The sequence below is a fragment of the Barbus barbus genome, assembly GCF_936440315.1.
Source record: "Barbus barbus genome assembly, chromosome: 15".
In the NCBI taxonomy this organism is placed as follows: Eukaryota; Metazoa; Chordata; class Actinopteri; order Cypriniformes; family Cyprinidae; genus Barbus; species Barbus barbus.
Genome location: NC_136743.1, coordinates 24,917,551 through 24,938,585, shown reverse-complemented (window position 1 = coordinate 24,938,585; position 21,035 = coordinate 24,917,551). Strand labels below are relative to the sequence as shown.

General features: G+C 36.9%; 1 protein-coding gene across 3 annotated transcripts in view; it reads right to left on the bottom strand.

Moving 5' to 3' along the window:
- LOC306881632 (discs large homolog 1-like protein) overlaps positions 1-8,771 on the bottom strand; it is a 132,975-nt gene extending 124,204 nt beyond the window's left edge. For all 3 annotated transcript variants that reach the window (XM_079435807.1, XM_079435806.1, XM_079435805.1), the window contains exons 1-2: positions 8,130-8,771; positions 7,621-7,752 (exon numbers count right to left, since the gene is read on the bottom strand). In XM_079435807.1, the coding sequence (XP_079291933.1) occupies positions 7,621-7,752; positions 8,130-8,148 (151 nt within the window). In that variant the 5' untranslated portion in view covers positions 8,149-8,771. The remainder of the gene's footprint in view (positions 1-7,620; positions 7,753-8,129) is intronic.
- Positions 8,772-21,035: the final 12,264 nt, after the last annotated feature.

The window sequence follows — 21,035 nt, the reverse complement described above, 5'->3', positions numbered from 1 at the left end:
AGAGCACCTTCTCCCTGATCAGCACTGCTCTAGCCAACTGCGTAAACGCCCACCATTTAAAAAGGGTCAGATCGAAAGTTAGGAAAATTAAAACTAAAGAAAAGCGTATGTAACCACTGCTTCGAAATGACAGACAAAGAACAAAAAAAGGTAATTTTCAAGAGCATATCAAGAGCTCCCTTACTGGTTCTGCTTTCAGTACTGGAGAATAAAAGATACATTTTAGATGTTTTTATTAGTATAGGCTATATGAACTTTCTCTTACACATTTTATCTCCCCAACAGATTAATTTGAAATAAGTTTATAATGCATGTTTGCTAATTCAGAAGACCGCACACACAGCCTGTGTCTCTGAATGCTTCTCATAGTCGCTCCGTTCTGCGCGTCTCCCGCGTCTCACGGACGAGCCGCACACACGCAGCCTGTCTCGTATTGCTCTTTTATACTCACGGTCTCGCGCCCGGTTCTGCTCTCTCACGAGCGCATCTGGCAATATGGACGAGGCCTGACTCACGCGCGCAACCCGTGTCAACTCACGCCTGGCTCCGCGTTTAAAACGAATGTAAATAACTACTTGCCAATTTCACAGGGATGAAATTAAACATTCAGCACATTTCCCACTTGTTCTTAAAATCCCAAATACTTAAAAATGAATGAATCAGCCCGTGTAACATGTAATACTTTAATAATTGACTAAAGAAATACAGTTCTTTATAAAAAAATTAATCTTTCCTGTGAAATTCAGTAATTTTGTAAAAGTAGTAATACCATAATAATCTTCCATGCAGAAAAAAAAAACAAAAAAAAACAGTAGAACCCTTCCAAAACACAACAGAAAATGTAATGGAGTTAAGGGTTATAATGGGAATTGTATTGGTTTTAATGTAAACTATAATGGTGTCTACTGGTATTTGATGCATTCTATTGGTGGGATGTAATCTAGTAGAACAACAGTAATTCCTATTGGAATAATGCCCAAAACAAAAAGTTTTTTTTGTATTAGTTTTTATGGAAATTATAAGAATTTCTGTGATGGTTTCTATTGTTTTTTTGTTTTGTTTTGTTTTTTCAGCAGGGTAACGATACTCATACTGTGCTGCACATTATTGACAATATTGAGCTGAAGCTTGACTTTGCAAATTTAAAAATCACAATCGCACTATGTCAATAAAAAAAAAAAAAAAAAAAAAAAAACCCGCAATTAGAAATTTTCCCCAAATCGCACAGCCCTAACAAACACCCTTTCAAAATGAAACCAAGAAATAAGACCTACACTTTCACTGCTTCTCCCCACAGCTTCTCAAATGTTTGTACCCCCCAGGATTAGGGCTGGGTATCGAGTTCGATACTTTTTAGGCACCGACCGAATTGCCTCGATACCACCGAGTATTCGGTACCAAATTTCGATACCTAAGGGGTTAATCTCATCACCGTCAGTGAGCCAATAATCCTGCAGCACTAGGTGTGTTTGACTAGAAGCGGCGCTGCGCTGATTGATCAGTGAGTGACATCCGCGAGAGCAATTATAAAGCGTATGGAGCAGTCCGCTCTCTATATCGCGCGGTTTGTTTATTATACACAGACTGAAGCTGGCGTGACGCTCGCGGTGATTTCAGCGTCTGCCGCCTCACTACATGAGGACATAAACACATGAACAACATCTCCAGACCTGCTCTGAAAGTCACTTCTTGAGCATTTTACCGTTTGATTCGAGTAAAACTAACGTCATATCATATACACACAGAACTGTAAAGGTATTCCAGGCAACCCGTCAAAATAAAAGTTTGGTTTAACTTGGAAGACACTGCAGCAGAAATATATTCATATTGTTCAGCAGACAGTACATACTGCTACTACTATTAAAATTAAAACTTTTTTTTTTTTTTTTTAGTAATGATCACACAACAGTTATTCCATGTTTTAATTTTAATAGTAACCCCCCTTTGTATGCCAAAATAAATAAACTTTGATTTTCAATAATTTAAAGATAAATTAAATTAATGTTTTATGTCTTCATTTGAAAACCAGATACAGAACACAGAATTTCTGAGGAAAAATAAAACATTTCATAAGGCTATTTTAAGAATAAATTTAAATAAACTAAGTTGTTTTTATGCATTCAAATAATTAGACATACTACACCAGAATTTAATAACAATAAAACATATGGTGAAAGAAAATAAAACACCCACTTATGAAAGTGGATGAAGATTTTAAATTTCTTGAAGTCTTTAACAACCTAGAAGTGATGATGTGTTTTAAAATGAACACGCACTAATGTAAACGTAGCCTAACAGATGTGTAAACTGAAAACTATTTGAACTTTATTAAAATTATTTATTTATTTATTGTGTTGGATATATTTTGTTCCTTTGTGCATTGGCTCAGGAGATGAGGCTTTGAGTCTGTATAAATATCAACAAGCTAAAAAAAATATTTTTTAGAGATAATGTAATCTTATTAAAACTGATTTCATAAAACTGGTATCGAAAAAAGTATCGTTCAGGAACCGGTATCGAACTCAAGGTATCGGTATCGGTATTTTTGAACGATACCCAGCCCTACCCAGGATACGTTGCCGCTTTTAGGGATATTGAAAACAATCTGGGACAAATAAATCAAAGGTCCTACAGACAGCATTTAGATTTTTCAAGTGCTGAATCATCATGCATCAAACTAATTAAAATAGAAGAGTGTGCGTTTACAGCACTCTAGCTGAGTCAGCTGCATTATCTGAGCAAAATATTTCATAACTTCATTTGTAAATCCCATTGAAGCACATCAGGAAGCAGATGGTGAAAGACCCTCATTTGCAAGCAAATCATTTATGTACAGTTGCTGAACAAGTATAACTGACACGATTTGTATATTTGCTAACAATCACTCGTGGGGTATTTAAACTTGGTACACATTCATTACATTTACATTACACTTGGCCACATAATTCAGTCTCTGCAAATGGACATAAATCTGATCTACTGCTCCTGCGCTATAGAATTATGATCAGAATTATTTTCTATAATGGTGTTAAAAAGTTCTCTCAACACCTCTGGTGGCAATCAACACTTCATATTTTTTCTTGAGGAGGTCTGATGAATTCGTATTTCTCAAATGTACTTTGCAATTTTAACTGCAACTCAAATGTTGTATGAAGAAAACATCAAACTAAAGGGTAAAACTAAAGGCTAAAAACTGTTTTCTAACTAACTACTGGGGAAAATTGAGAAATCTAATTTCATCTGGATAGGAGAGTCTGAGATTGTGACGTATACTTTTATAATGCTTTTCACATTTATTTTTACCTTCATCAAACACCATAACTAACTACAGCTTCATTTGCTGCTCTGTGCGCTTGTTGGCCAACTTTGAGTAAAATAACAGTTGGTGTCTACATACTGTTGGAATCCCATTTGACAAAAAGATCTGATTGTTCACAGACTATTCAGAAAGGCCACTGGAGCAGCCGTGTGAGGTATGATCATCATCTTAATTCATCCCCTTGATAATAAATGTAATGTAATTATTATAATCACATATATAAATTGTTCATCTGAATGAGTTGTATGACACAAATATCCAGAGCACATTACCTTCTGTATATTCCCCCACAGGCCACAACCAGACACAGAAATCCCAATCCCAATCAGTGTATAAAACTGCAGACGGCCTCCATTAATAATTAATAATAGCCCAAACATCACTGGAAAACTAATCCCATTCAAATGTACTAAAAAGCATCTCTCAAATCAAGCCTTTAACTCCAAAATCATTACATCTGTTTGTTCTATCATAAGCAGCCAAATGTTAAACATCATAAACCCGTCTTTTTAGGCAAGAACCAGAGTGACATGTAGGCTAATAAAATATGTTTATCAGGACGAAATTTGTATTTAACATGATTACAATTTAATGAAAACATTAGAAATTGATAATTCTATAATGTTTCCTTTCCACGGTTATTCAAACAGATTCAAATAAATTACAAACAGAAAGTGATTATCACTAACTTTGATCTATTGCCAGTTTAAGCACTCGCAAAAAAAAACAAATATCGTTATAATCACTGAAGCTGTCTACACTGAAATTAATCTCTTATATTGTACGTGCATCTGCGCTTTGTTGTTGATGATGAGAGAATTCACAAGAGTCCGGATGGAATTCAGTCAGCGAACGCATGTGCACTCAACAAAACTGACAAGTTTCAGCGATGACGCATCTGAACGCCTCTGATTGGCCATTTGCATTCCTAAACTCAACAGAATCGTGTGTGATCGCTTATAATGCGCAACACTGTGAAACGCCTAAAATGAAATACAGTGCAACATGAGTAGATCTCAATTTAATGTCGCAGTTGACACTTTCTATTCATTTTTTCTTTGTTAGCAACAGAAGTAACATATTTAATTTGTTTGTGCAGGGGTATTTTTGTCCAATTTAGTGGCATGTTTGCCCCAAGTCCCCGTAGCCTTACACACGCTCAGCCTATGTAAGCAGTACAGACAACAACATGGCCATCCTCAAGCTTTTGGTCAATCAGGACAAAACATGCATATGATGAAAGAAAGTAAGGGCGCTTTAAGACTGATCTTTAATCTGGTCTCTGGGGCAAATCAGTCTGGCATCAGATGAAGTTATGACTGAATCAAATTACTAATAAGCATGCGATTCTGAGTGAGGTACACAGAGTTTTAATCACTGTTTGAGAATCAGCTAAGAGGTTAATACTGAATGTTCCACTTTGCCCTTAGTGTAATACCAGTGTCATTACGAGGGGTTCTGTTTATTCATGTCAGTTCAGTGACCCCATCCATGCTCTGCGAGTACGCAATGTGCATGATAAAAATGGAGCTCTTTTAATCTCTGCCTATTTTAGTAGTACTACAATGAAACATCATACAAAGGGTCTTGTTTCACACAACATCTTTATATCATCAGCCCAAATGTGTCCAGGTGCACTGTTCAGAACCATTAGAAAACACAAGCTGTATCAGACAATATAATAATTTAAAATCATTTATAAGGTCCACAATGATCAATGGAACCATCACAAATAAATCTGATAGATATTAGAATTTACAACTATTAGAGAACTAGACTAGAACTATATATGACCTTTTACAACTAAAGTTGAACAAAACTGAATATAAAAAAAAAGTTAAATAAAAAAAGACAGTTAATTTCCTTAAATTTGCTATACTTGCTATAGTGGAGATGACTGTTACAGTTCATCGGAGACTAACCCTCTCTGTTGAGCCAGTCAAAACAGAGCCGATTCCCAGGTTTCTCTGAGTCTCATGTTCACTTTTCTCCCTGTGGAATGAGACCTGTGGTAAAGCAGCCCTTAAACAGAGTGCTGTATTGACGTCTGATTAACAGACCTCTGCAGCCACAGGATAGAATTTCCACAGCTCACCAAGTCTGCCGAGTCTCTTTAACTCTGACACGTCTTCATTATCTGATGGCTCATTTAGAGACTTTGGAATGCTAATGCTTTCTGTAGATAATTAATAAAATTATTGTGATGATCAACTTTGGAAATTACAATACAGCACCACAATAAGCACATGAGGAAATAATACAAAATGTATAATATAGTTCAGTTGATGTTTTTTTTTTTTTTTTTAGCAGGCTTGATGCTCGCCAAAATGATTACAATGTGCTTTAGGAGATGCTTCCTTTCTACTTGAGGAAGTGATTTTAATCCATTACATATTCTGTTTCAGACAGGACCTCTGAATAAAGATTAGGCAAAGATATCGCCCTGCCAGTGTGATATCAAATTCACTACTCCAGCTCTTTATGAAGCACTAAGAGCCTTTTAAAAAAGGTTCTTCTGTGTGTGAATAAAACCTGGCCATTATCTACTTCAGATAATGTAATTTAATCTTACTCATACTCTGAATCTCATTTTCAAAACAACTACCTAGGAACTCATGACGCAGGTGTGTTCTGTCAAGGGTAAACCTGGTCTATCTTGTGACCCACATTTTGCATGCAGGAAGAGACCTGCCCTGCTCTGGTTAACTCTTCTTCTCTGGCATCCAGGGAGGGATCTTAAGGATCTAATCGTTGTCATACATGAACAGAGACTGCAGTGATGCTCTCTCTCAGAGAAACCATCATAAATCATCAGCCTACGGATTAGGACTAGGGTAATCATGTCAACAGACGGATTACATTTTGTTTGTCCTTTAGAATACATATCTGAAGAAAAGTCAAATTGGAAACGGTCACTCCAATGCATTTTTCATTAGTCGGCGCTCTTAAGAACACGTGCATGTAGGACATATATGAGAAGAGGGATTTCTGCACGTAACTGTGTGAACGTGAATGACGCTATGCATGAGAGTGATTACACATGTATGGTGTATGAATTTAGCAATACTGAGCACAAACATTCATCATGGCAGCTCAGAGTAAAACGGTTTTCTGAGAACAGTGTTGAGACGCACATAACATTACTGCGTAGCACTTCAGCCTGGACAATAGAAGCAAATATTTACAGCTTATCGTCTTGTGATATGCAATTAAAATATCTGTTAGATTCCCTCATGTATTACTAAGTTTTTCTGCTTTTTACAAATCCAGTTGGCTTTTAAAACTGAAGCAAGACACATGAGTGAAATCATTCACAAAGAGGAAGCTTACCAGTCTCTGTCCTAAAACATGTGACCATTTCAGTAGACAAATCTAAAACATGTAACTAAGCATTCCTTAACTAATACTCTTCACTTTCAGCCACTCAAGCAAAAGCTTCCATGTTTTTTTCTAAAGAATAGGAAGCAGAGGATGAAATTATTACAGGAAGCCTCCACACCTTGAGGGTCAAACACAGAGAGTCACTGGCACATGGCCAGTCAAACCCCTGAGAAACTCAAACAGGCTGTTCAGCATTCCTCGTGGTTGCCTTTCTTACCCAATTTGCAATGGCTGGCCTAAGAGAACTAAGAAACACTATTGCGGCTCCTCAATCACACAACTCAGATAATATTTCATTATACAAGACCATCTTGAAATAATATTTTAGATAATAGTTTATACTTAAAATAAATATGAACACTGCTTCAAACCATTCATTCCAAATTTACCACTGACAGCACAGCACAGTGCTACAGGTACTCTTCAGACAATATATGAATAGACAGGAAAGCTGTTAAAGTCAAGAAATAAAGTTAAATGCTTTAGTATCATGGTCACCTAGATGTCAGTAAGTTCTCGCCCCTCTGTAAACAGAGGCAATGGTAATTAAATATCAGTATAGCTTGAATAACACATCCCCCTGATTGGCTTTTACTACTCAACACCTCTGTGTAACAACAAGCACCCACCAAACTTTTGGAGGGAGAATGTCACAACCTCCACAGTCTGAATAGAAACACCCCATGAATAAAAAACTGATACTGATTATTTCCTACTGTGCTCATAACAAAGTCACTTGTCTTGTGTCACCCTATGAAAATAACATTAAATTACAGACAGACAGACAGACAGACAGATAGACAGATAGACAGATAGACAGATAGATAGACAGACAGACTTCATGCAACTCATGGCGATAAATAGCAGCTGTGACAGCATGACACAGTACTTGCATTATTACTAGGGCAGTGCTGTTGTACCTATAAGCGCGTGGAAGAGGTTACTCTGGAAGATGTCAATGACTCTCTGGATGGAGTTTCTCAGCTGTCTGTCTTCAGTGTTACTGAGTTTTGACCGGTATTCCTCCAGCAGTATAAGAGCCCTCTGTGCATCTATACCAGGCAGACAGAAAGTGTTCATGAATTACATAATAACACGATACTGCAGCAGACAGCATAACGCGAAATATCTAAAGCTCGTTTCTACGTTGACGTTGTGAGTAAATAAAGTTTAAATAAGACATAAATGACTTTACTGTAAGTTTTAAAACCTATGTGGTGTTGACTGGACAAAACAACAATGACAGAGACCTCATTTCCAAAAAAGAGTAACGTTAGTTTACATTCAGTTACATTGAGATAAAGCTCGGTAAACAACAATATCTTAACATTTTACAGTGTGAAATATTCCGATAAGCCGCAAAGCAGTGAGTTACCAACTACAATGACTGTGTAAAAGTATATCTGAGTTTCAATGAGAGTTTTCTCACCTTTTTTCCTTACTGGCATGTTTCGCTTGGGCTCTTGCACGATAACAAATCTAGCAGAGCACGCGATAGAGATCAACAACGCACGCGATAATAAAATGCTCCTCTCCCAGCACGAGTCTGTCCGGAGTGTCCAAGAGGAGCAAGTCGGACGCAGTTGGCATGAAACTCTAATGTTTATCGGGTAAACATTGGGGATGGTTGAGGCTGATGTGAAAACGAGCCGCTGGGGTTTAGAGCAGAGCGAGAGCTGCACTTCTTCAAGCTGGCAGTCGCGCGACACAGACTTGAGCTTTACTCCACTGACAGCCCTGCGCTTCCATTCAAAGACACACAGACTCAGACTCTGCTCCGCGTCTGCGGGGGGAAACTGAACATATGTCGCCGCCAGTTGCAGGAGGGCTTCCAAAAACTCCCCAAACTGCAAATATACACCTCCCTGCCGTGTGAACACAAGCGATTCAAATCCTCACGTCCGCAGTTTGCTACATTCTTCTTCGCCTTCGGTGCAATGAGGATTGTTTTCCTAAACGTCAAACTTCTTTCGTTATCTCCTCCTCTTTTTTTCTTCCTATGTGTCAGAAATTCCAAACTTTCCACCAAAATGGCGTCCCAGGGTTGGAAGAATGTCACGTGATTATAGACCCTACCCTTGACCGCCCAATCATGGGACTGAGCTACCTTTCAGCTCAGGGTTGGGAAGGTGAGACTTGACACTATCTTAAAGGAGACTCACTAACTCAAGCAGGCAAGTGGTATAAACAAGGGTCCATATGAGGATATAGGCTCTTACAAGTTAATGCGGGACTTGTTATGATTTAACATTGCTTTGCCTAGACTTTGTCTTTGTTGATTTACCAATCCGCTGGCAAGAAGTTGTAGTAGCTGTTCACGTGGAAGCTCAACTGAGGGGCATTATGTAAAGCCACCCAGAACCTGATCTTGAAAAAGTTCTCTGTGTTAATCCAGGGGTTTAATGCTCAACCTCTGTGTTAATCCAGGGGTTTAATGCTCAACCCTATAGGGTAGAACTATTTTGGTGTTGGTATATAAAATTTGTTTATTTATTTGATTATATATATATTTTTTTTATTTACGATATTTTATAATTTTTGTGCATTTGTTGCTAAATGCTGCATGCATATAAAAATCTACAGTGAAATAACCTAAACCAGGTTAATGTATTAATTTTCTCACATATTAATGTTTTTCCATCCCAGAGCATATAATTAAGGTTGTCTGACACCACAAACACTTAATGAATCAGCATCTGATGTGGTTTAAATAAATCAAATCTGACATATATCGACACAAACAACCAAAGCAGTGGCCCAGATTGGAAAGTAGACACGTTAAAAAGAGGATTTTATTTTTAGATGGTTATGTTTTATGAATGATCCTCTCTGATCTTGAAGAGGCTACCTCCTCCTTGCCACAGTATACAAGAGCAGTCAGGTTTGCATTGTATCTTATGAACATTATTGATTTGCTATGAGTATTTATTTTGATTTTGCCTTCAGGCCAGCGTATCAATCTCGGTGACAGACGTGCATGCTTTGTGTACAAGTTCTTGGGAGTCTGGCCTTTTTGTGGAACTTTTCATAATTTAATTTGTTTAAATTATGTTGTTTTAGTTTAATATTAATGAACTGTGTCAATATAATCAACATGTATTACCATTTGAGACTGGGCATATTCTCTGTGACAGAATGTGGATCTGTAAGCAATATGACATTGGCGCTTCCCAGCACATGTCCATCCCGTCTGGCTCTCTCATACCGAACAGTGATTATAGCAGCTGTTTTTGCTGTCATCTCTGGACAAATTGCTCACAATTAATCTTGGCATAAATCAGGATTTTGGCAGCAGTGTTGGTAAGCGTAATGACACAAAATTTTGTCAACAACAAGGGAAATAAAACTGAAATGGTGTAGGATTTTCTCTGGGCGGTTAGTGCTGCATGTAATCATTTGTGACTGTTTTGATTAGTTGTTTTTGCTTTGTCACCAATAATGATAATGTGATGCTTTTGTGTTGCTGCATTGAAGTCATTATTACCAGTATTGCTCATTTTATTATAATCAGTCTTTTCAGTATTATGATAATCGTACAGCAGCATGGCATATAATTTGATTTTATTCTCTTAATGTGATGATGGCCTATTAAACAAATCCCAGCCTGTAAACAGATAATTATCTGGCATAATTTCAACGGGCTGTCAGAATGCCAGGACATGATCGATCCAAAGTAACAGTTTATCCTTCATTTGTGCTGCATCTCAGCACCACATCAGAGGTGCTCTCCCCATGAGAAATGTTAGCCGTAGTGCCAACACTTGACGTTTCCAATGATGATTATGTTGTGATTCCCTGAGAAGTCAAATTTAGTGATTCTACATGCACATTTAAATGGATTAATTTTGAAACATCATCATTTAATGCCATAGCATTCATCTGGGGATCCATAAAAGTCCTGCCAGGGGCTATGAAGGGATAAATAAAACTTGTAAGGAATTTAAAAAAAAAATACATCCATAATTTTTCCAAACTTACTATGTATACTATGTCGCAGGGATGCTGGAGCCTATTCCTGTTTCTCAGCACATAATCCAGGGAAATATGGATGGATGTACATTCACACTCTCCGGAAATTTCTTGCCTCCAGTTCACCTATCCTGCATGTCTTTGGATTGTAGGACAAATCAAGAGCTTCTGGAGGAAACCCATGGCAACATGGGGAGAACATGCAAACTCCAGCCAGAACTAGAACGTATAATATATAAAACCCTCTGTTATGAGCTTGCCGTCCATCCAGGGTGGTTCCCATGATCCCAATGATCCTAAGTGGTTTGGAGAATGGATGTCAAGTCAGTTCAGGTCACCTTTATTTTTGCTATGTTGTAGAATACAGAAATCAGTAACGGTTTCAAGTAAATCAATCAGCAATTCTACAAAAGGCAGCAGTGTCATTATTTATAAAAAAAAAAAAAAGTAAAAGTCGTGACGTATTGTCAAGTATGGTGACCCATACTCGAAATTGGTGCTCTGCGTTTAACCCATCCAAGTGCACACACACAGCAGTGAGTAGTGAACAAATGCACACACACACACACCGTGAACACACACCCGGAGCAGTGGGCAGCCATGCTGCAGCGCCCGGGGAGCAATTGGGGGTTCGGTGCCTTGCTCAAGGGCACCTCAGTCGTGGTATTGAGGGTGGAGAGAGCGCTGTACATTCACCCCCCCCACCTACAATCCCTGCCGGCCGGGGACTCGAACCCGCAACCTTTCGATTATGAGTCCGACTCTCTAACCATTAGGCCACGACTTATCTCAAGTGAGTTCAGTGTTGGTCCAGTTCAGTTCAGTGCAAGAGCTGATGCTGCAAGATGTGACTCATTAGTAAAGCAGCCCTACAGAAAACAGTAATGCCATCATCCAGTTTAATACAGTTCAAATTTAGCTTATCCGATGTTGTCAGAATGGATATAAAACATATAAAAGCACATAAAACAAAACGTACATAAAACACCACAAATGTAATGTAATCTAAATGTACTTTAATGTATACATTTATATATTGGTTGATTTCTGCATAAAATAAGAGATCTTATGGTTGTTTAGATGCAAGATAAACACTTTATTTTCTGACAGTTTTCTTACATCACAGTATCTTCGATTTGACTGTAACAATGTATATTCACACTGTGTTATGCAGGATTAGTAATAATGCTGTTTGCCAGACTTAATTATCTTTGAACACATTCTTATTTAATGAAATAACTTCGACCTTAGGATGGTGGAAAACACTTTTGTATTGCAGAACACTCATAGTCATAATAAAAAAAAAAAAAAAAAAAAAAGTAATTTGCTACTTGCTTCAAAAGACGTAAGACACAAATAAAATATATGTTTTGCTTTGTCCTCTAAACATTTCCAATATGATTTTTTCAAGATAACAAATTAATTATACCCAAGTATTTAAATGAAACAACCTGCAACCTGCTGGAATATTTATTTCAATGGTGAACCAACTGCATTCTCTACTGTTTTATTTTCATTCATCTTAAGAGCATTTTACCACATCATTCACTTGCCACTTACTGCACACAGTGTTAGTGCATATCAGGACAGCCAGAGGTAATAAAAGATATTAATACATAATATAAAATGTATTTATTAGATTTGTGCGACAGTCATCAGTATGAAAAGTAAAAAGTACAGGGGAACAGCAACATTGGCCGTAAAAGACAGAGTTTTGTTAACTTCTGTTGTCTGTACTTTACCATTAAGAAAAGAGTCATACTATCATACTATATTTTGCTTGCATATGGTTTGATAGTTGTTTGGCTCTCATGTGAAGGGATAATTTCTTGTAATCTATTCCAGCCCCTTGATCATGTCATGATTAGATGATAGGGGAAGGGGCTTAGAGTGGATGTGAATGGCCAGATGGCACTACAAATCCCACCTTACATCTTAAAATAAGTCTGTTAATGTAATCTCCCACAGTAGTATTAATACACAAGACAGGAAATCTTATCAACATCCTTGCAGGCCTAACAGAGCACTATAGGGAGACAGTAGCACATGATTCTGGAGTAGTGTCTGCAAAAGCATAGCACAATAACTGAAGCAGAGGGGTTGTTTTGCCACAGGTGTGCTTGAAAATGGAAAGAATATATATATATATATATATATATATATATATGTATATATATGTGTGTGTGTGTGTATCATGATGCCATTTATGAATAAATGTTTGTTTTTTTTTAAGAAGAAGAAAAGACAAAAAAGAAAAGAAAATGAGGGTTTGTATTGTTTATCAATAAGTTCAAAGTTAAATTTTGTTGATCAGTGCTCATACATTGCCAAGCAGTACACATACCACATATAACATATATCAGTAAACATATAACAGCTGAACATCTACATACTGGTGGGACTGGGATACTTTTGCATAAGGGAAAAAAAGAAAATAATAAATAAATCCTAATTGTTTAAAGTGTATAAACATACTAAATTCTGCAGTTATGAATATGGGTTTAATTAGGATTATATACATGTGACATTATAAGCCATTTTATTTTATTACTGATAAAGCATTATCAGATCATTTCAATTAGGCATGGCAGATTATATCTTGATCCAACTTTAAAATGTCTAGTGCAGACATAACATAAAAGTTCAAGTAAATGGGCATCTTCAATGAAAACATGACTGCATTAAATATTACAAGCTATGTCAAATAAATAAGCGTATTAATTGTAGACTACTAATTGGAAATTAAGTATGCAATATATTATAGCAGTATTAGGGTCTAGCCTACAGGAACATAAAAAATAGGTCAAAATAGTACAAAAAAAAACTTTTATCCAAGAATGCACAATAAAATAGTTTTTTCCAATACTATGGAAGTCAACTAGGACCCGTAACTCTTTGGATACCAACATTCTTTTAAAATATCACCTTTTGTGTTCAGCAGTGAAAATTAAAGTCATACAGGTTTGGAATAGAAAAATATAGGAACTATAATAAGAACAACATTCTAAGCTGTATATACAGCAGCAACTTGTTCTTTTAGAAAAGCTCTTGATTTGTATCAGTTAAATGAAGTAGCACAATGTATATAAGTCTTTTTTTCCTCAGTGGAGCTCAGTCATGATGCTACATAAATGGTGTGACTCATTTTAATGAAAGAAGAGTAAAAGCATGTCATATCGCTGATTGTTTCATGTGGACATATGCCAGTTGGCATCTTTAGAAATTTGGAAATGAGACAGTCCTATTAAATCTTCCAAAAAATATTTGTCTTAATAGGAACAATTTATTATTGAGAGTGACAGTCCTGCTTTTTTTGCAGTGTAATCTGAGCATACTTGATTCCGCTCTTGATTTGAACAAATCCCAGCGGTGGACAGATAATGATTTGAATTAGCTTCTTTGACCTCAGGGATTAATCCCAGAATAACACAACAATAGGTCAAATGCATGTGAAAAATGACCATAAAACCAATTTTTTGTGGATTAAATATGCATAGACCTATACAGGTCTAACCTTGTGAGAGTGTGCACTGAGGACACATTTATGAAAAGAAAAAACAGTATTTGGTTATTAGAAACAGTAGTTTGTCACATATTATCAGACATTTTGCTCTTAAAACTGCTCTAAAAAAAGTAAACTGGGTCTATTACACTGAGTGACTGCATTAAAAAGCTATTGTAAGAGATTAGATCCATTTCTGGCACAGTACGTTAACTCACTCTCGCACATCAGTTTCATTGTCCATCACGTTTATGGGTCAGTGCTGTCTAACAGGTTTTTTTTTTGTTTTTTTACAGAAGGGATTTGTCATATTTTACTGGCAGGAAATTCATCACTGTGACCTATCAGCATAGCATGCATCTATAATGCCCATACTCATCTGACGGAACTTACATGTTCTATCATATAATACTCATATATTACATGTTACGTATTCTGTCCCAATTCAAAGGCTTCTTCAAATGCGCCCTTTTTTTCCTGGCCATGAAGGATTCAAAGATGAATCCTTCATAGCCCAGACTAAATGTGACCATTTTTTTTTTTTTTGAGAAAGATACATTTTCAGATCACACTTTTAAATGTAAGTATAGAGTTTCAACTTAATCAAATATTTAACGTTACAATAAAAATACAAATAAAACTTTTTAATTATTAAATTAAGTTTAAATATTTTCTTATATCTATGACTTGATTTCATAGATTTATACTTTATTATGTACAATAAATGGACCATGGTGAACATATTTAGGCGACAAGAGCAATGCTCCGTAAGTTAGACCTTCCCATTTAACAACGGTAGGTTCCGCCCTTCGGAGGTGTGGCCTTTGAAGTCTGCATCTTTCAAAAGATGCAACCTTTGAATTGGGACACAGCTAGTAAGTCTCTTAAAATATCAAATAATTAGACCTTTTTATGACAAGACAAGGTTAGTTTAGGTTGTAAAATTGTAAAATGTCATGTGGTGCAACTTATATTCATTCATTAATTATTCATGATATTTAAAAAAAGAGAAATACTTTTTTCTCTAAAATGTTAAAAACTAAAATGATGTAATAATGAATAAAAAAAATTAAAATTAAATATCTTGGTTATGGTATTAAAAATGTGGCACATTTCAGTGGCAAGTCTGTTCTGTGTCTTAGACTGTATTTTCCACTGAACTCAACGAATATAGTCTAGCCGCAATACACTAATCCAACCAAAAAGGCAGAGCAAATCCTAGTGTGACACTCTATTTTAGAGATATGTGTGTGGTGTGAGAGTGTACTTTGGGCGTTGACCCAGTCTGCGCAGCTATGACCACATCCCACATAAGGAAAACGAGGCCTTGTGCCAGTAAAGCCAGTGAATGAGCACTGGTCAGAAGGCTGTTTCTACTAATGGAAGGCACAGGGAGCCCTGGTGTCTGGTTGCTGTTGAGAAAGAGTGAATGGAAGGGGAAAATAAAGGACAGGGAGCAGCACCACAGAGCCGCCTTGGCAGTCTCGTCTCGGTAACCATGTACCAGGCTGTACAATAGCTTCCTATGTTCAAGAGAGAGAGCACTAAGGGATGGGAGCATTGTGTGAATAGTGTGTGTTAATGTGTGCGAGCTTGTGTTGCCTTGCACACATATTTGTTTAAGCATGCGCACTCACACCCGAACACAAAACACACCCTTTATCAGCTCTCACAATAGCCTCATAAAACTCTTCAACTAACCTTGTTTTCTTCTAAACTAATTTGTATAATCCGTGGCACACTACACCAATGCATCATTTACACACACCATTCTGTGTTTTCTGCTAAATGTGACCCATGAATTCCCACCGAGTTGTACCAATGTATGGTGAGGAGAAACATCAGGCCTGTTTTTCAAACAGAGCCATTGTGAGCGACTTCAGTAATGTGATCTAATGACAATAAGGTGGGGTGGGCCACTGAAATGTAAACCCTTATAATAGGAAGTTTACTGTCATTTTGAACCTATGTCGCTCCAAGACAATGTTCCTAGAGGATTTCTGTCTCACCAAAATTTGACACTTCAAAAGTTAATAAAGAGATTGTTAGAGAAATCCATATTTAGTCTGAAGAGACACTTTATTATGTAAGTCTAATATTTATTATGTAGTGTAGGTTTGCAACGAAATGAAAGTGAATAAATGAGAATTTTCAGTTTTGGTTGAACTAGCCCTATAAAGAACATTCTTGATGTAAGTCTAAAGTGTTAAGTAATTAAATAAATTGACACAAAAAGTGTTAACTTTCGAGTTGTCAAAAGTCAGTGGAACATGTTCAAGCGATGAACTAGTAGTTTTTCCAGTTCTGGAAAAAAGTTTAGCAGTATTTGTTTGCAGATGCTACTTGGTTTGAGATCTCAACCTCAACAAAACATTTACTCAACTTTTACCATATCACATTTAGTTTAAAAAAATGTAAAAGCACATTTATAAAGCACTGTAATTTAGTCTACTAGTCACAACACACTAATGTTTAAACTACAATAAATCGTAGACCCCTCAAACCCAGATTTTGCTCTCATCTGACCTGCCTGTTTGAGTAGAGCCAGTCGTTTGATGTCCTTTGGTTATGCTAATCACAAATGACCTCTGCTTCCTTTTCTCCTACAGTGGAAATGAGCCATTCATTGTGTCTGTTCTCTTACATGCACTTCTCCTCCATCCTATTGAAGTGTGCCTTTGAAGTCCTGCAACTGATAAAGAAATAAACCGAAGCAGAATGAAAGCATTGATTTTTTTTCTTATAAAGAACAGCAAACAAGAAATGTATTTTGTTTAGGATTTAGGAACAGTGAATATTGACTATTCAATCTCAGTATACAGACTTTTACACAGCAAAACAACACTGAACAAATTAAACAGTATATATACATCTGCTCATGCTATCCATTTAAGCTTACCATAGCAGCCACAGGGGGGTGGAGTTACCCCTGTCTCCTAGTTTCTCTCATTTTGGAAAAAAAAAAAAAAAAAAACATTAAATAAAAAGCTATATACCTTTTAACCTAGGCATTTTATACTTGTGTCTATTCACAATCCATTATCTTTTGGATGGTAAGATTGAGTGCCACACTCTTAGCGTTGCAATACTTTATAATGATATCAAGGACCATTTGCTTATTATAAATTATATATCAGCAGTACTTAATTAAAATGTGTGGTCTGCAATAATGCTTTACTCATCAGAAGTCTGGCTTACAATAATAAGCATAACAAAGCTCATCATTGTCTTTTACACCTGGTGTATTGTAAATATTAAATCAGCAGCAGAGTTGACATGCTAATGATAGCTTGACGATGTAAGCATGATGTTCTAAACCACCTAATCAGTTCCACAGAGTTCGGGTGGTCTTCAGTTCTACTGACGACTGACCAAAACATGCAGCAAAGCTGCTTATGATGACATGGACAGTTCAAAATCCTCACTAGGCTTGATAAGCTGTTCGCACTTTAGATTCACAGGACAAGGAAGATGAATTTGTGCTTATTCGTGATTTGCAGAATTGTGGATGGCAGATGTGTCACTGTAGCACATATTCTTTTACTAAGGCACCTTGGTAAACTGATTCTAGGCAAACTGTTGATTAAAATAATGTGGGTTTGTCTAATATGAGGCTTGGTTTAAAATGGATAAGCTGGTGGAGAGAAACACATGAATTATCTTGCATATGTGACCCTGGACCACAAAACCAGTCATAAGGGTCAATTGTTTTTTTTGTTTTTTTAATAGAATCTTATACATTCAAAAATAAATAAATAAGCTTTCTATTGATGTATGGTTTGTTAGGATAGGACAAAATTAGATACATCCATTTGAATATCTGGAATCTGAGGGTACAAAAAAAATCGCCTTTAAAGTTGTCCAAATGAAGTCCTTAGCAATGCATATTACTAATCAAATATTAAGTTTTGATATATTTACGGTAGGAAATTTACAAAATATCTTCATGGAACATGATCTTTACTTAATATCCTAATGATTTTTGGCATAAAAGAAAAATCGAATATATATGTATAAATGTATCAATTTTTAGCTTAGTTTTAAATGTAAAATTGTTATGATGTAATCATTGTAATGATGGTCATTTTAATTACATTAATGGCTAGGGCTAGATTTGAAATTTTTCCAAAACTTGGGGCCAGACCTGACATGAATTAAAAAAAATAAATACAAATTTAAGCTATTCTGGTTTGATGTTTCAGAAGGAGTACTTAAGCCTTAATGTGCAGGAGGTCTGCCACTTTGGCAGTGTATTAGTAAAAGGTACAGCAAGAGAGTGTACAGTCTATGTTGTTTTGGGTGCAAAAAAAACACCATAGCCACATCTGAAAACTGCTTTTGAAATCTACTTTAAATACACTAATATGTAACGATTTAAGCACTAAATTTATCAGAAGCAGCAACACTTTTTAAAAACCACGAGAATACAAATGTGCATTATAAACAATTGAAATCAGCACACAATGTCAGATCAAACTATGGTAAAATTTTTGTTTTGGCTCTCCTGAAAAGTTGGTGCAATGTCACTTACGCCTTTCCTCGATATGGTAACCACAAAACTCAAAAAACATTACAGAAACTCCTCTAAATGTCAAAATAACACTTAATCCCCAAATTTACTCTCCTAATGCAGTCCCTTGCAAAGCACTACAGTGAACACAGTAAAATTCATTTGTTGCAAAATCTACTAAATCATTTTACTTTATTTCACTTTAAATTAATTACACTAAACATGGCAAAAAAACAAACAAACAAAACAAACTTCATGTTTGAGTGTGATCTGTATCAAGCTGATCTTTTTGACATTCTTACCTTTTGCTCCATTGCCGACCCTACAATTCTCTATGTAAACATGTTGCTTATCTTCTGTGGAAAAAATATTGGCAACACCAGTGCAGTTCCACTCACTCTACACCAGTGGTCATGTGTGGTTTCTGATAGGACTGTGGGGCAAAAAAAACCCAAAACAACAACAACAACAAAAAAAGGTCAATTAATCACAATTGACTTATGACCATTACAGGGAAAAAAGGTTAATATATAATGACAAGATTAGGTTGAGCAAATCAGTACATGCCATGAGGTCAGCCAGTCTGCAGTGATGTGGCAGGCTAGGACATGCGACATTACTACAATAATGTGACATACAATCAATGACTTGCGAGGCTTGTGTGAAAACATTAATTGTGTTTTCATGGGCCATGCTGACCTTTGCTGACCCCTTCCTGAATACACCCTGTAAAAAAAAGAAAAAAGAAAGTTCAACCAACTTAAAATTTTAAGGCAACCAGCTTCAGCAGATTTTTGAGTTCTCTCAACTTATTTTTGTAGGAGATTCTCAACTTTTTCTTGTATAAACTTAAAACCACAAGTTGAGAAAACTCAAAAATCTGCTGAAGCTGGTTGCCTTAGTGGGGAAGTCGTGGCCTAATGGTTAGAGAGTTGGACTCGTGATCCAAAGGTTGTGGGTTCGAGTCTCGGGCCGGCAGGGATTGTAGGTGGGGGGAGTGAATGTCCAGCGCTCTCTCCACCCTCAATACCACGACTGAGGTGCCCTTGAGCAAGGCACCGAACCCCCAACTGCTCCCCGGGCGCCGCAGCATAAATGGCTGCCCACTGCTCCGGGTGTGTGTTCACGGTGTGTGTGTGTGTGTGTTCACTGCTGTGTGTGTGCACGTTGGATGGGTTAAATGCAGAGCACGAATTCCGAGTATGGGTCACCATACTTGGCTGAATGTCACTTCACTTCACTTCACTTCACTTAAAAGCACCCAGACTGGGCTGGACATAATAACAGTGGCTTGACCAATGTGAATGTGAACAGTGAATTTGGGTGGAACTACCTGTTTGTCTTACCAATAGCAGATAGGGAGTGTTTTTGAAGCAATAATGTGCAATTCTCTTTAGTAATGCAGGTGGTGCAGAAATGACACACTTCATCTTTAAAGTTGTACATTTTGGTCAATTAAGAGTCAGCAGTGCCTGTGGAGTTTCAGATGACACACTCTGCTGAGCTCTCTGCCCACTCAACTGGAACCCAACTCTTCCATCATACACACACTGCAACACTCACCCTCACTCATTACACATCTCTTACATATGCTTTATAATTGAGGAATTCTTATCCCCTCACCTAATCTATTACTTTCTATAATGATATACAGATACAGTATTTAATCTCTGTGTCTCACATCATCTTGTGTGGGGAAGGGGGATAATTCATGTATGGTGCGGGAATGTGACTCCTTTGGGGAATGATTGGGGGAATATCCATCTGCCCTTCTCAAAGTGAATTATTGCATTTCACAGGCTGTTTCATTGAGCTAAAGCAGATGAAGGTTATCTGTCAGCTACATGCTGAATGTCAGATAATGCCTGCATCAGGAGATACAGTTTTCGAAGAAGTGGCATTGTTGCTCATATTTAGGGTTAGGTTTTTTAGGTGTGCTCTTGCTTGAAGGAAGGTCCTGAGGGATGTCCAGGGACCAAAATTTAACAGAGACTCTTCGACATTAGCCAATAAGTAACCACCAAGAAAACCAATCAAACACTTAGCAACCACCAGAGCTCAAAAGCCACTGCATTGCAATGCCCTGGCAACCAGATGCAATCATTACATCATGTTTATACTTTGTTGGATACAGCGAGTGAGTCTACTTTATATGTACACTTCAGGCTGCTCCATAGATCACACTGCAACACAATTGTGACATCACCACAGATCCCGTTTAATTTACCCCCACTCCAAAGAACCTTATGTTATACCTATATATACATATAGAACCCCATGCACCTATACATATAGAATTTTGCATCAAACAAATTCACAAAATAAATAAATAAATAAGGTGATTCAAGTGGCAT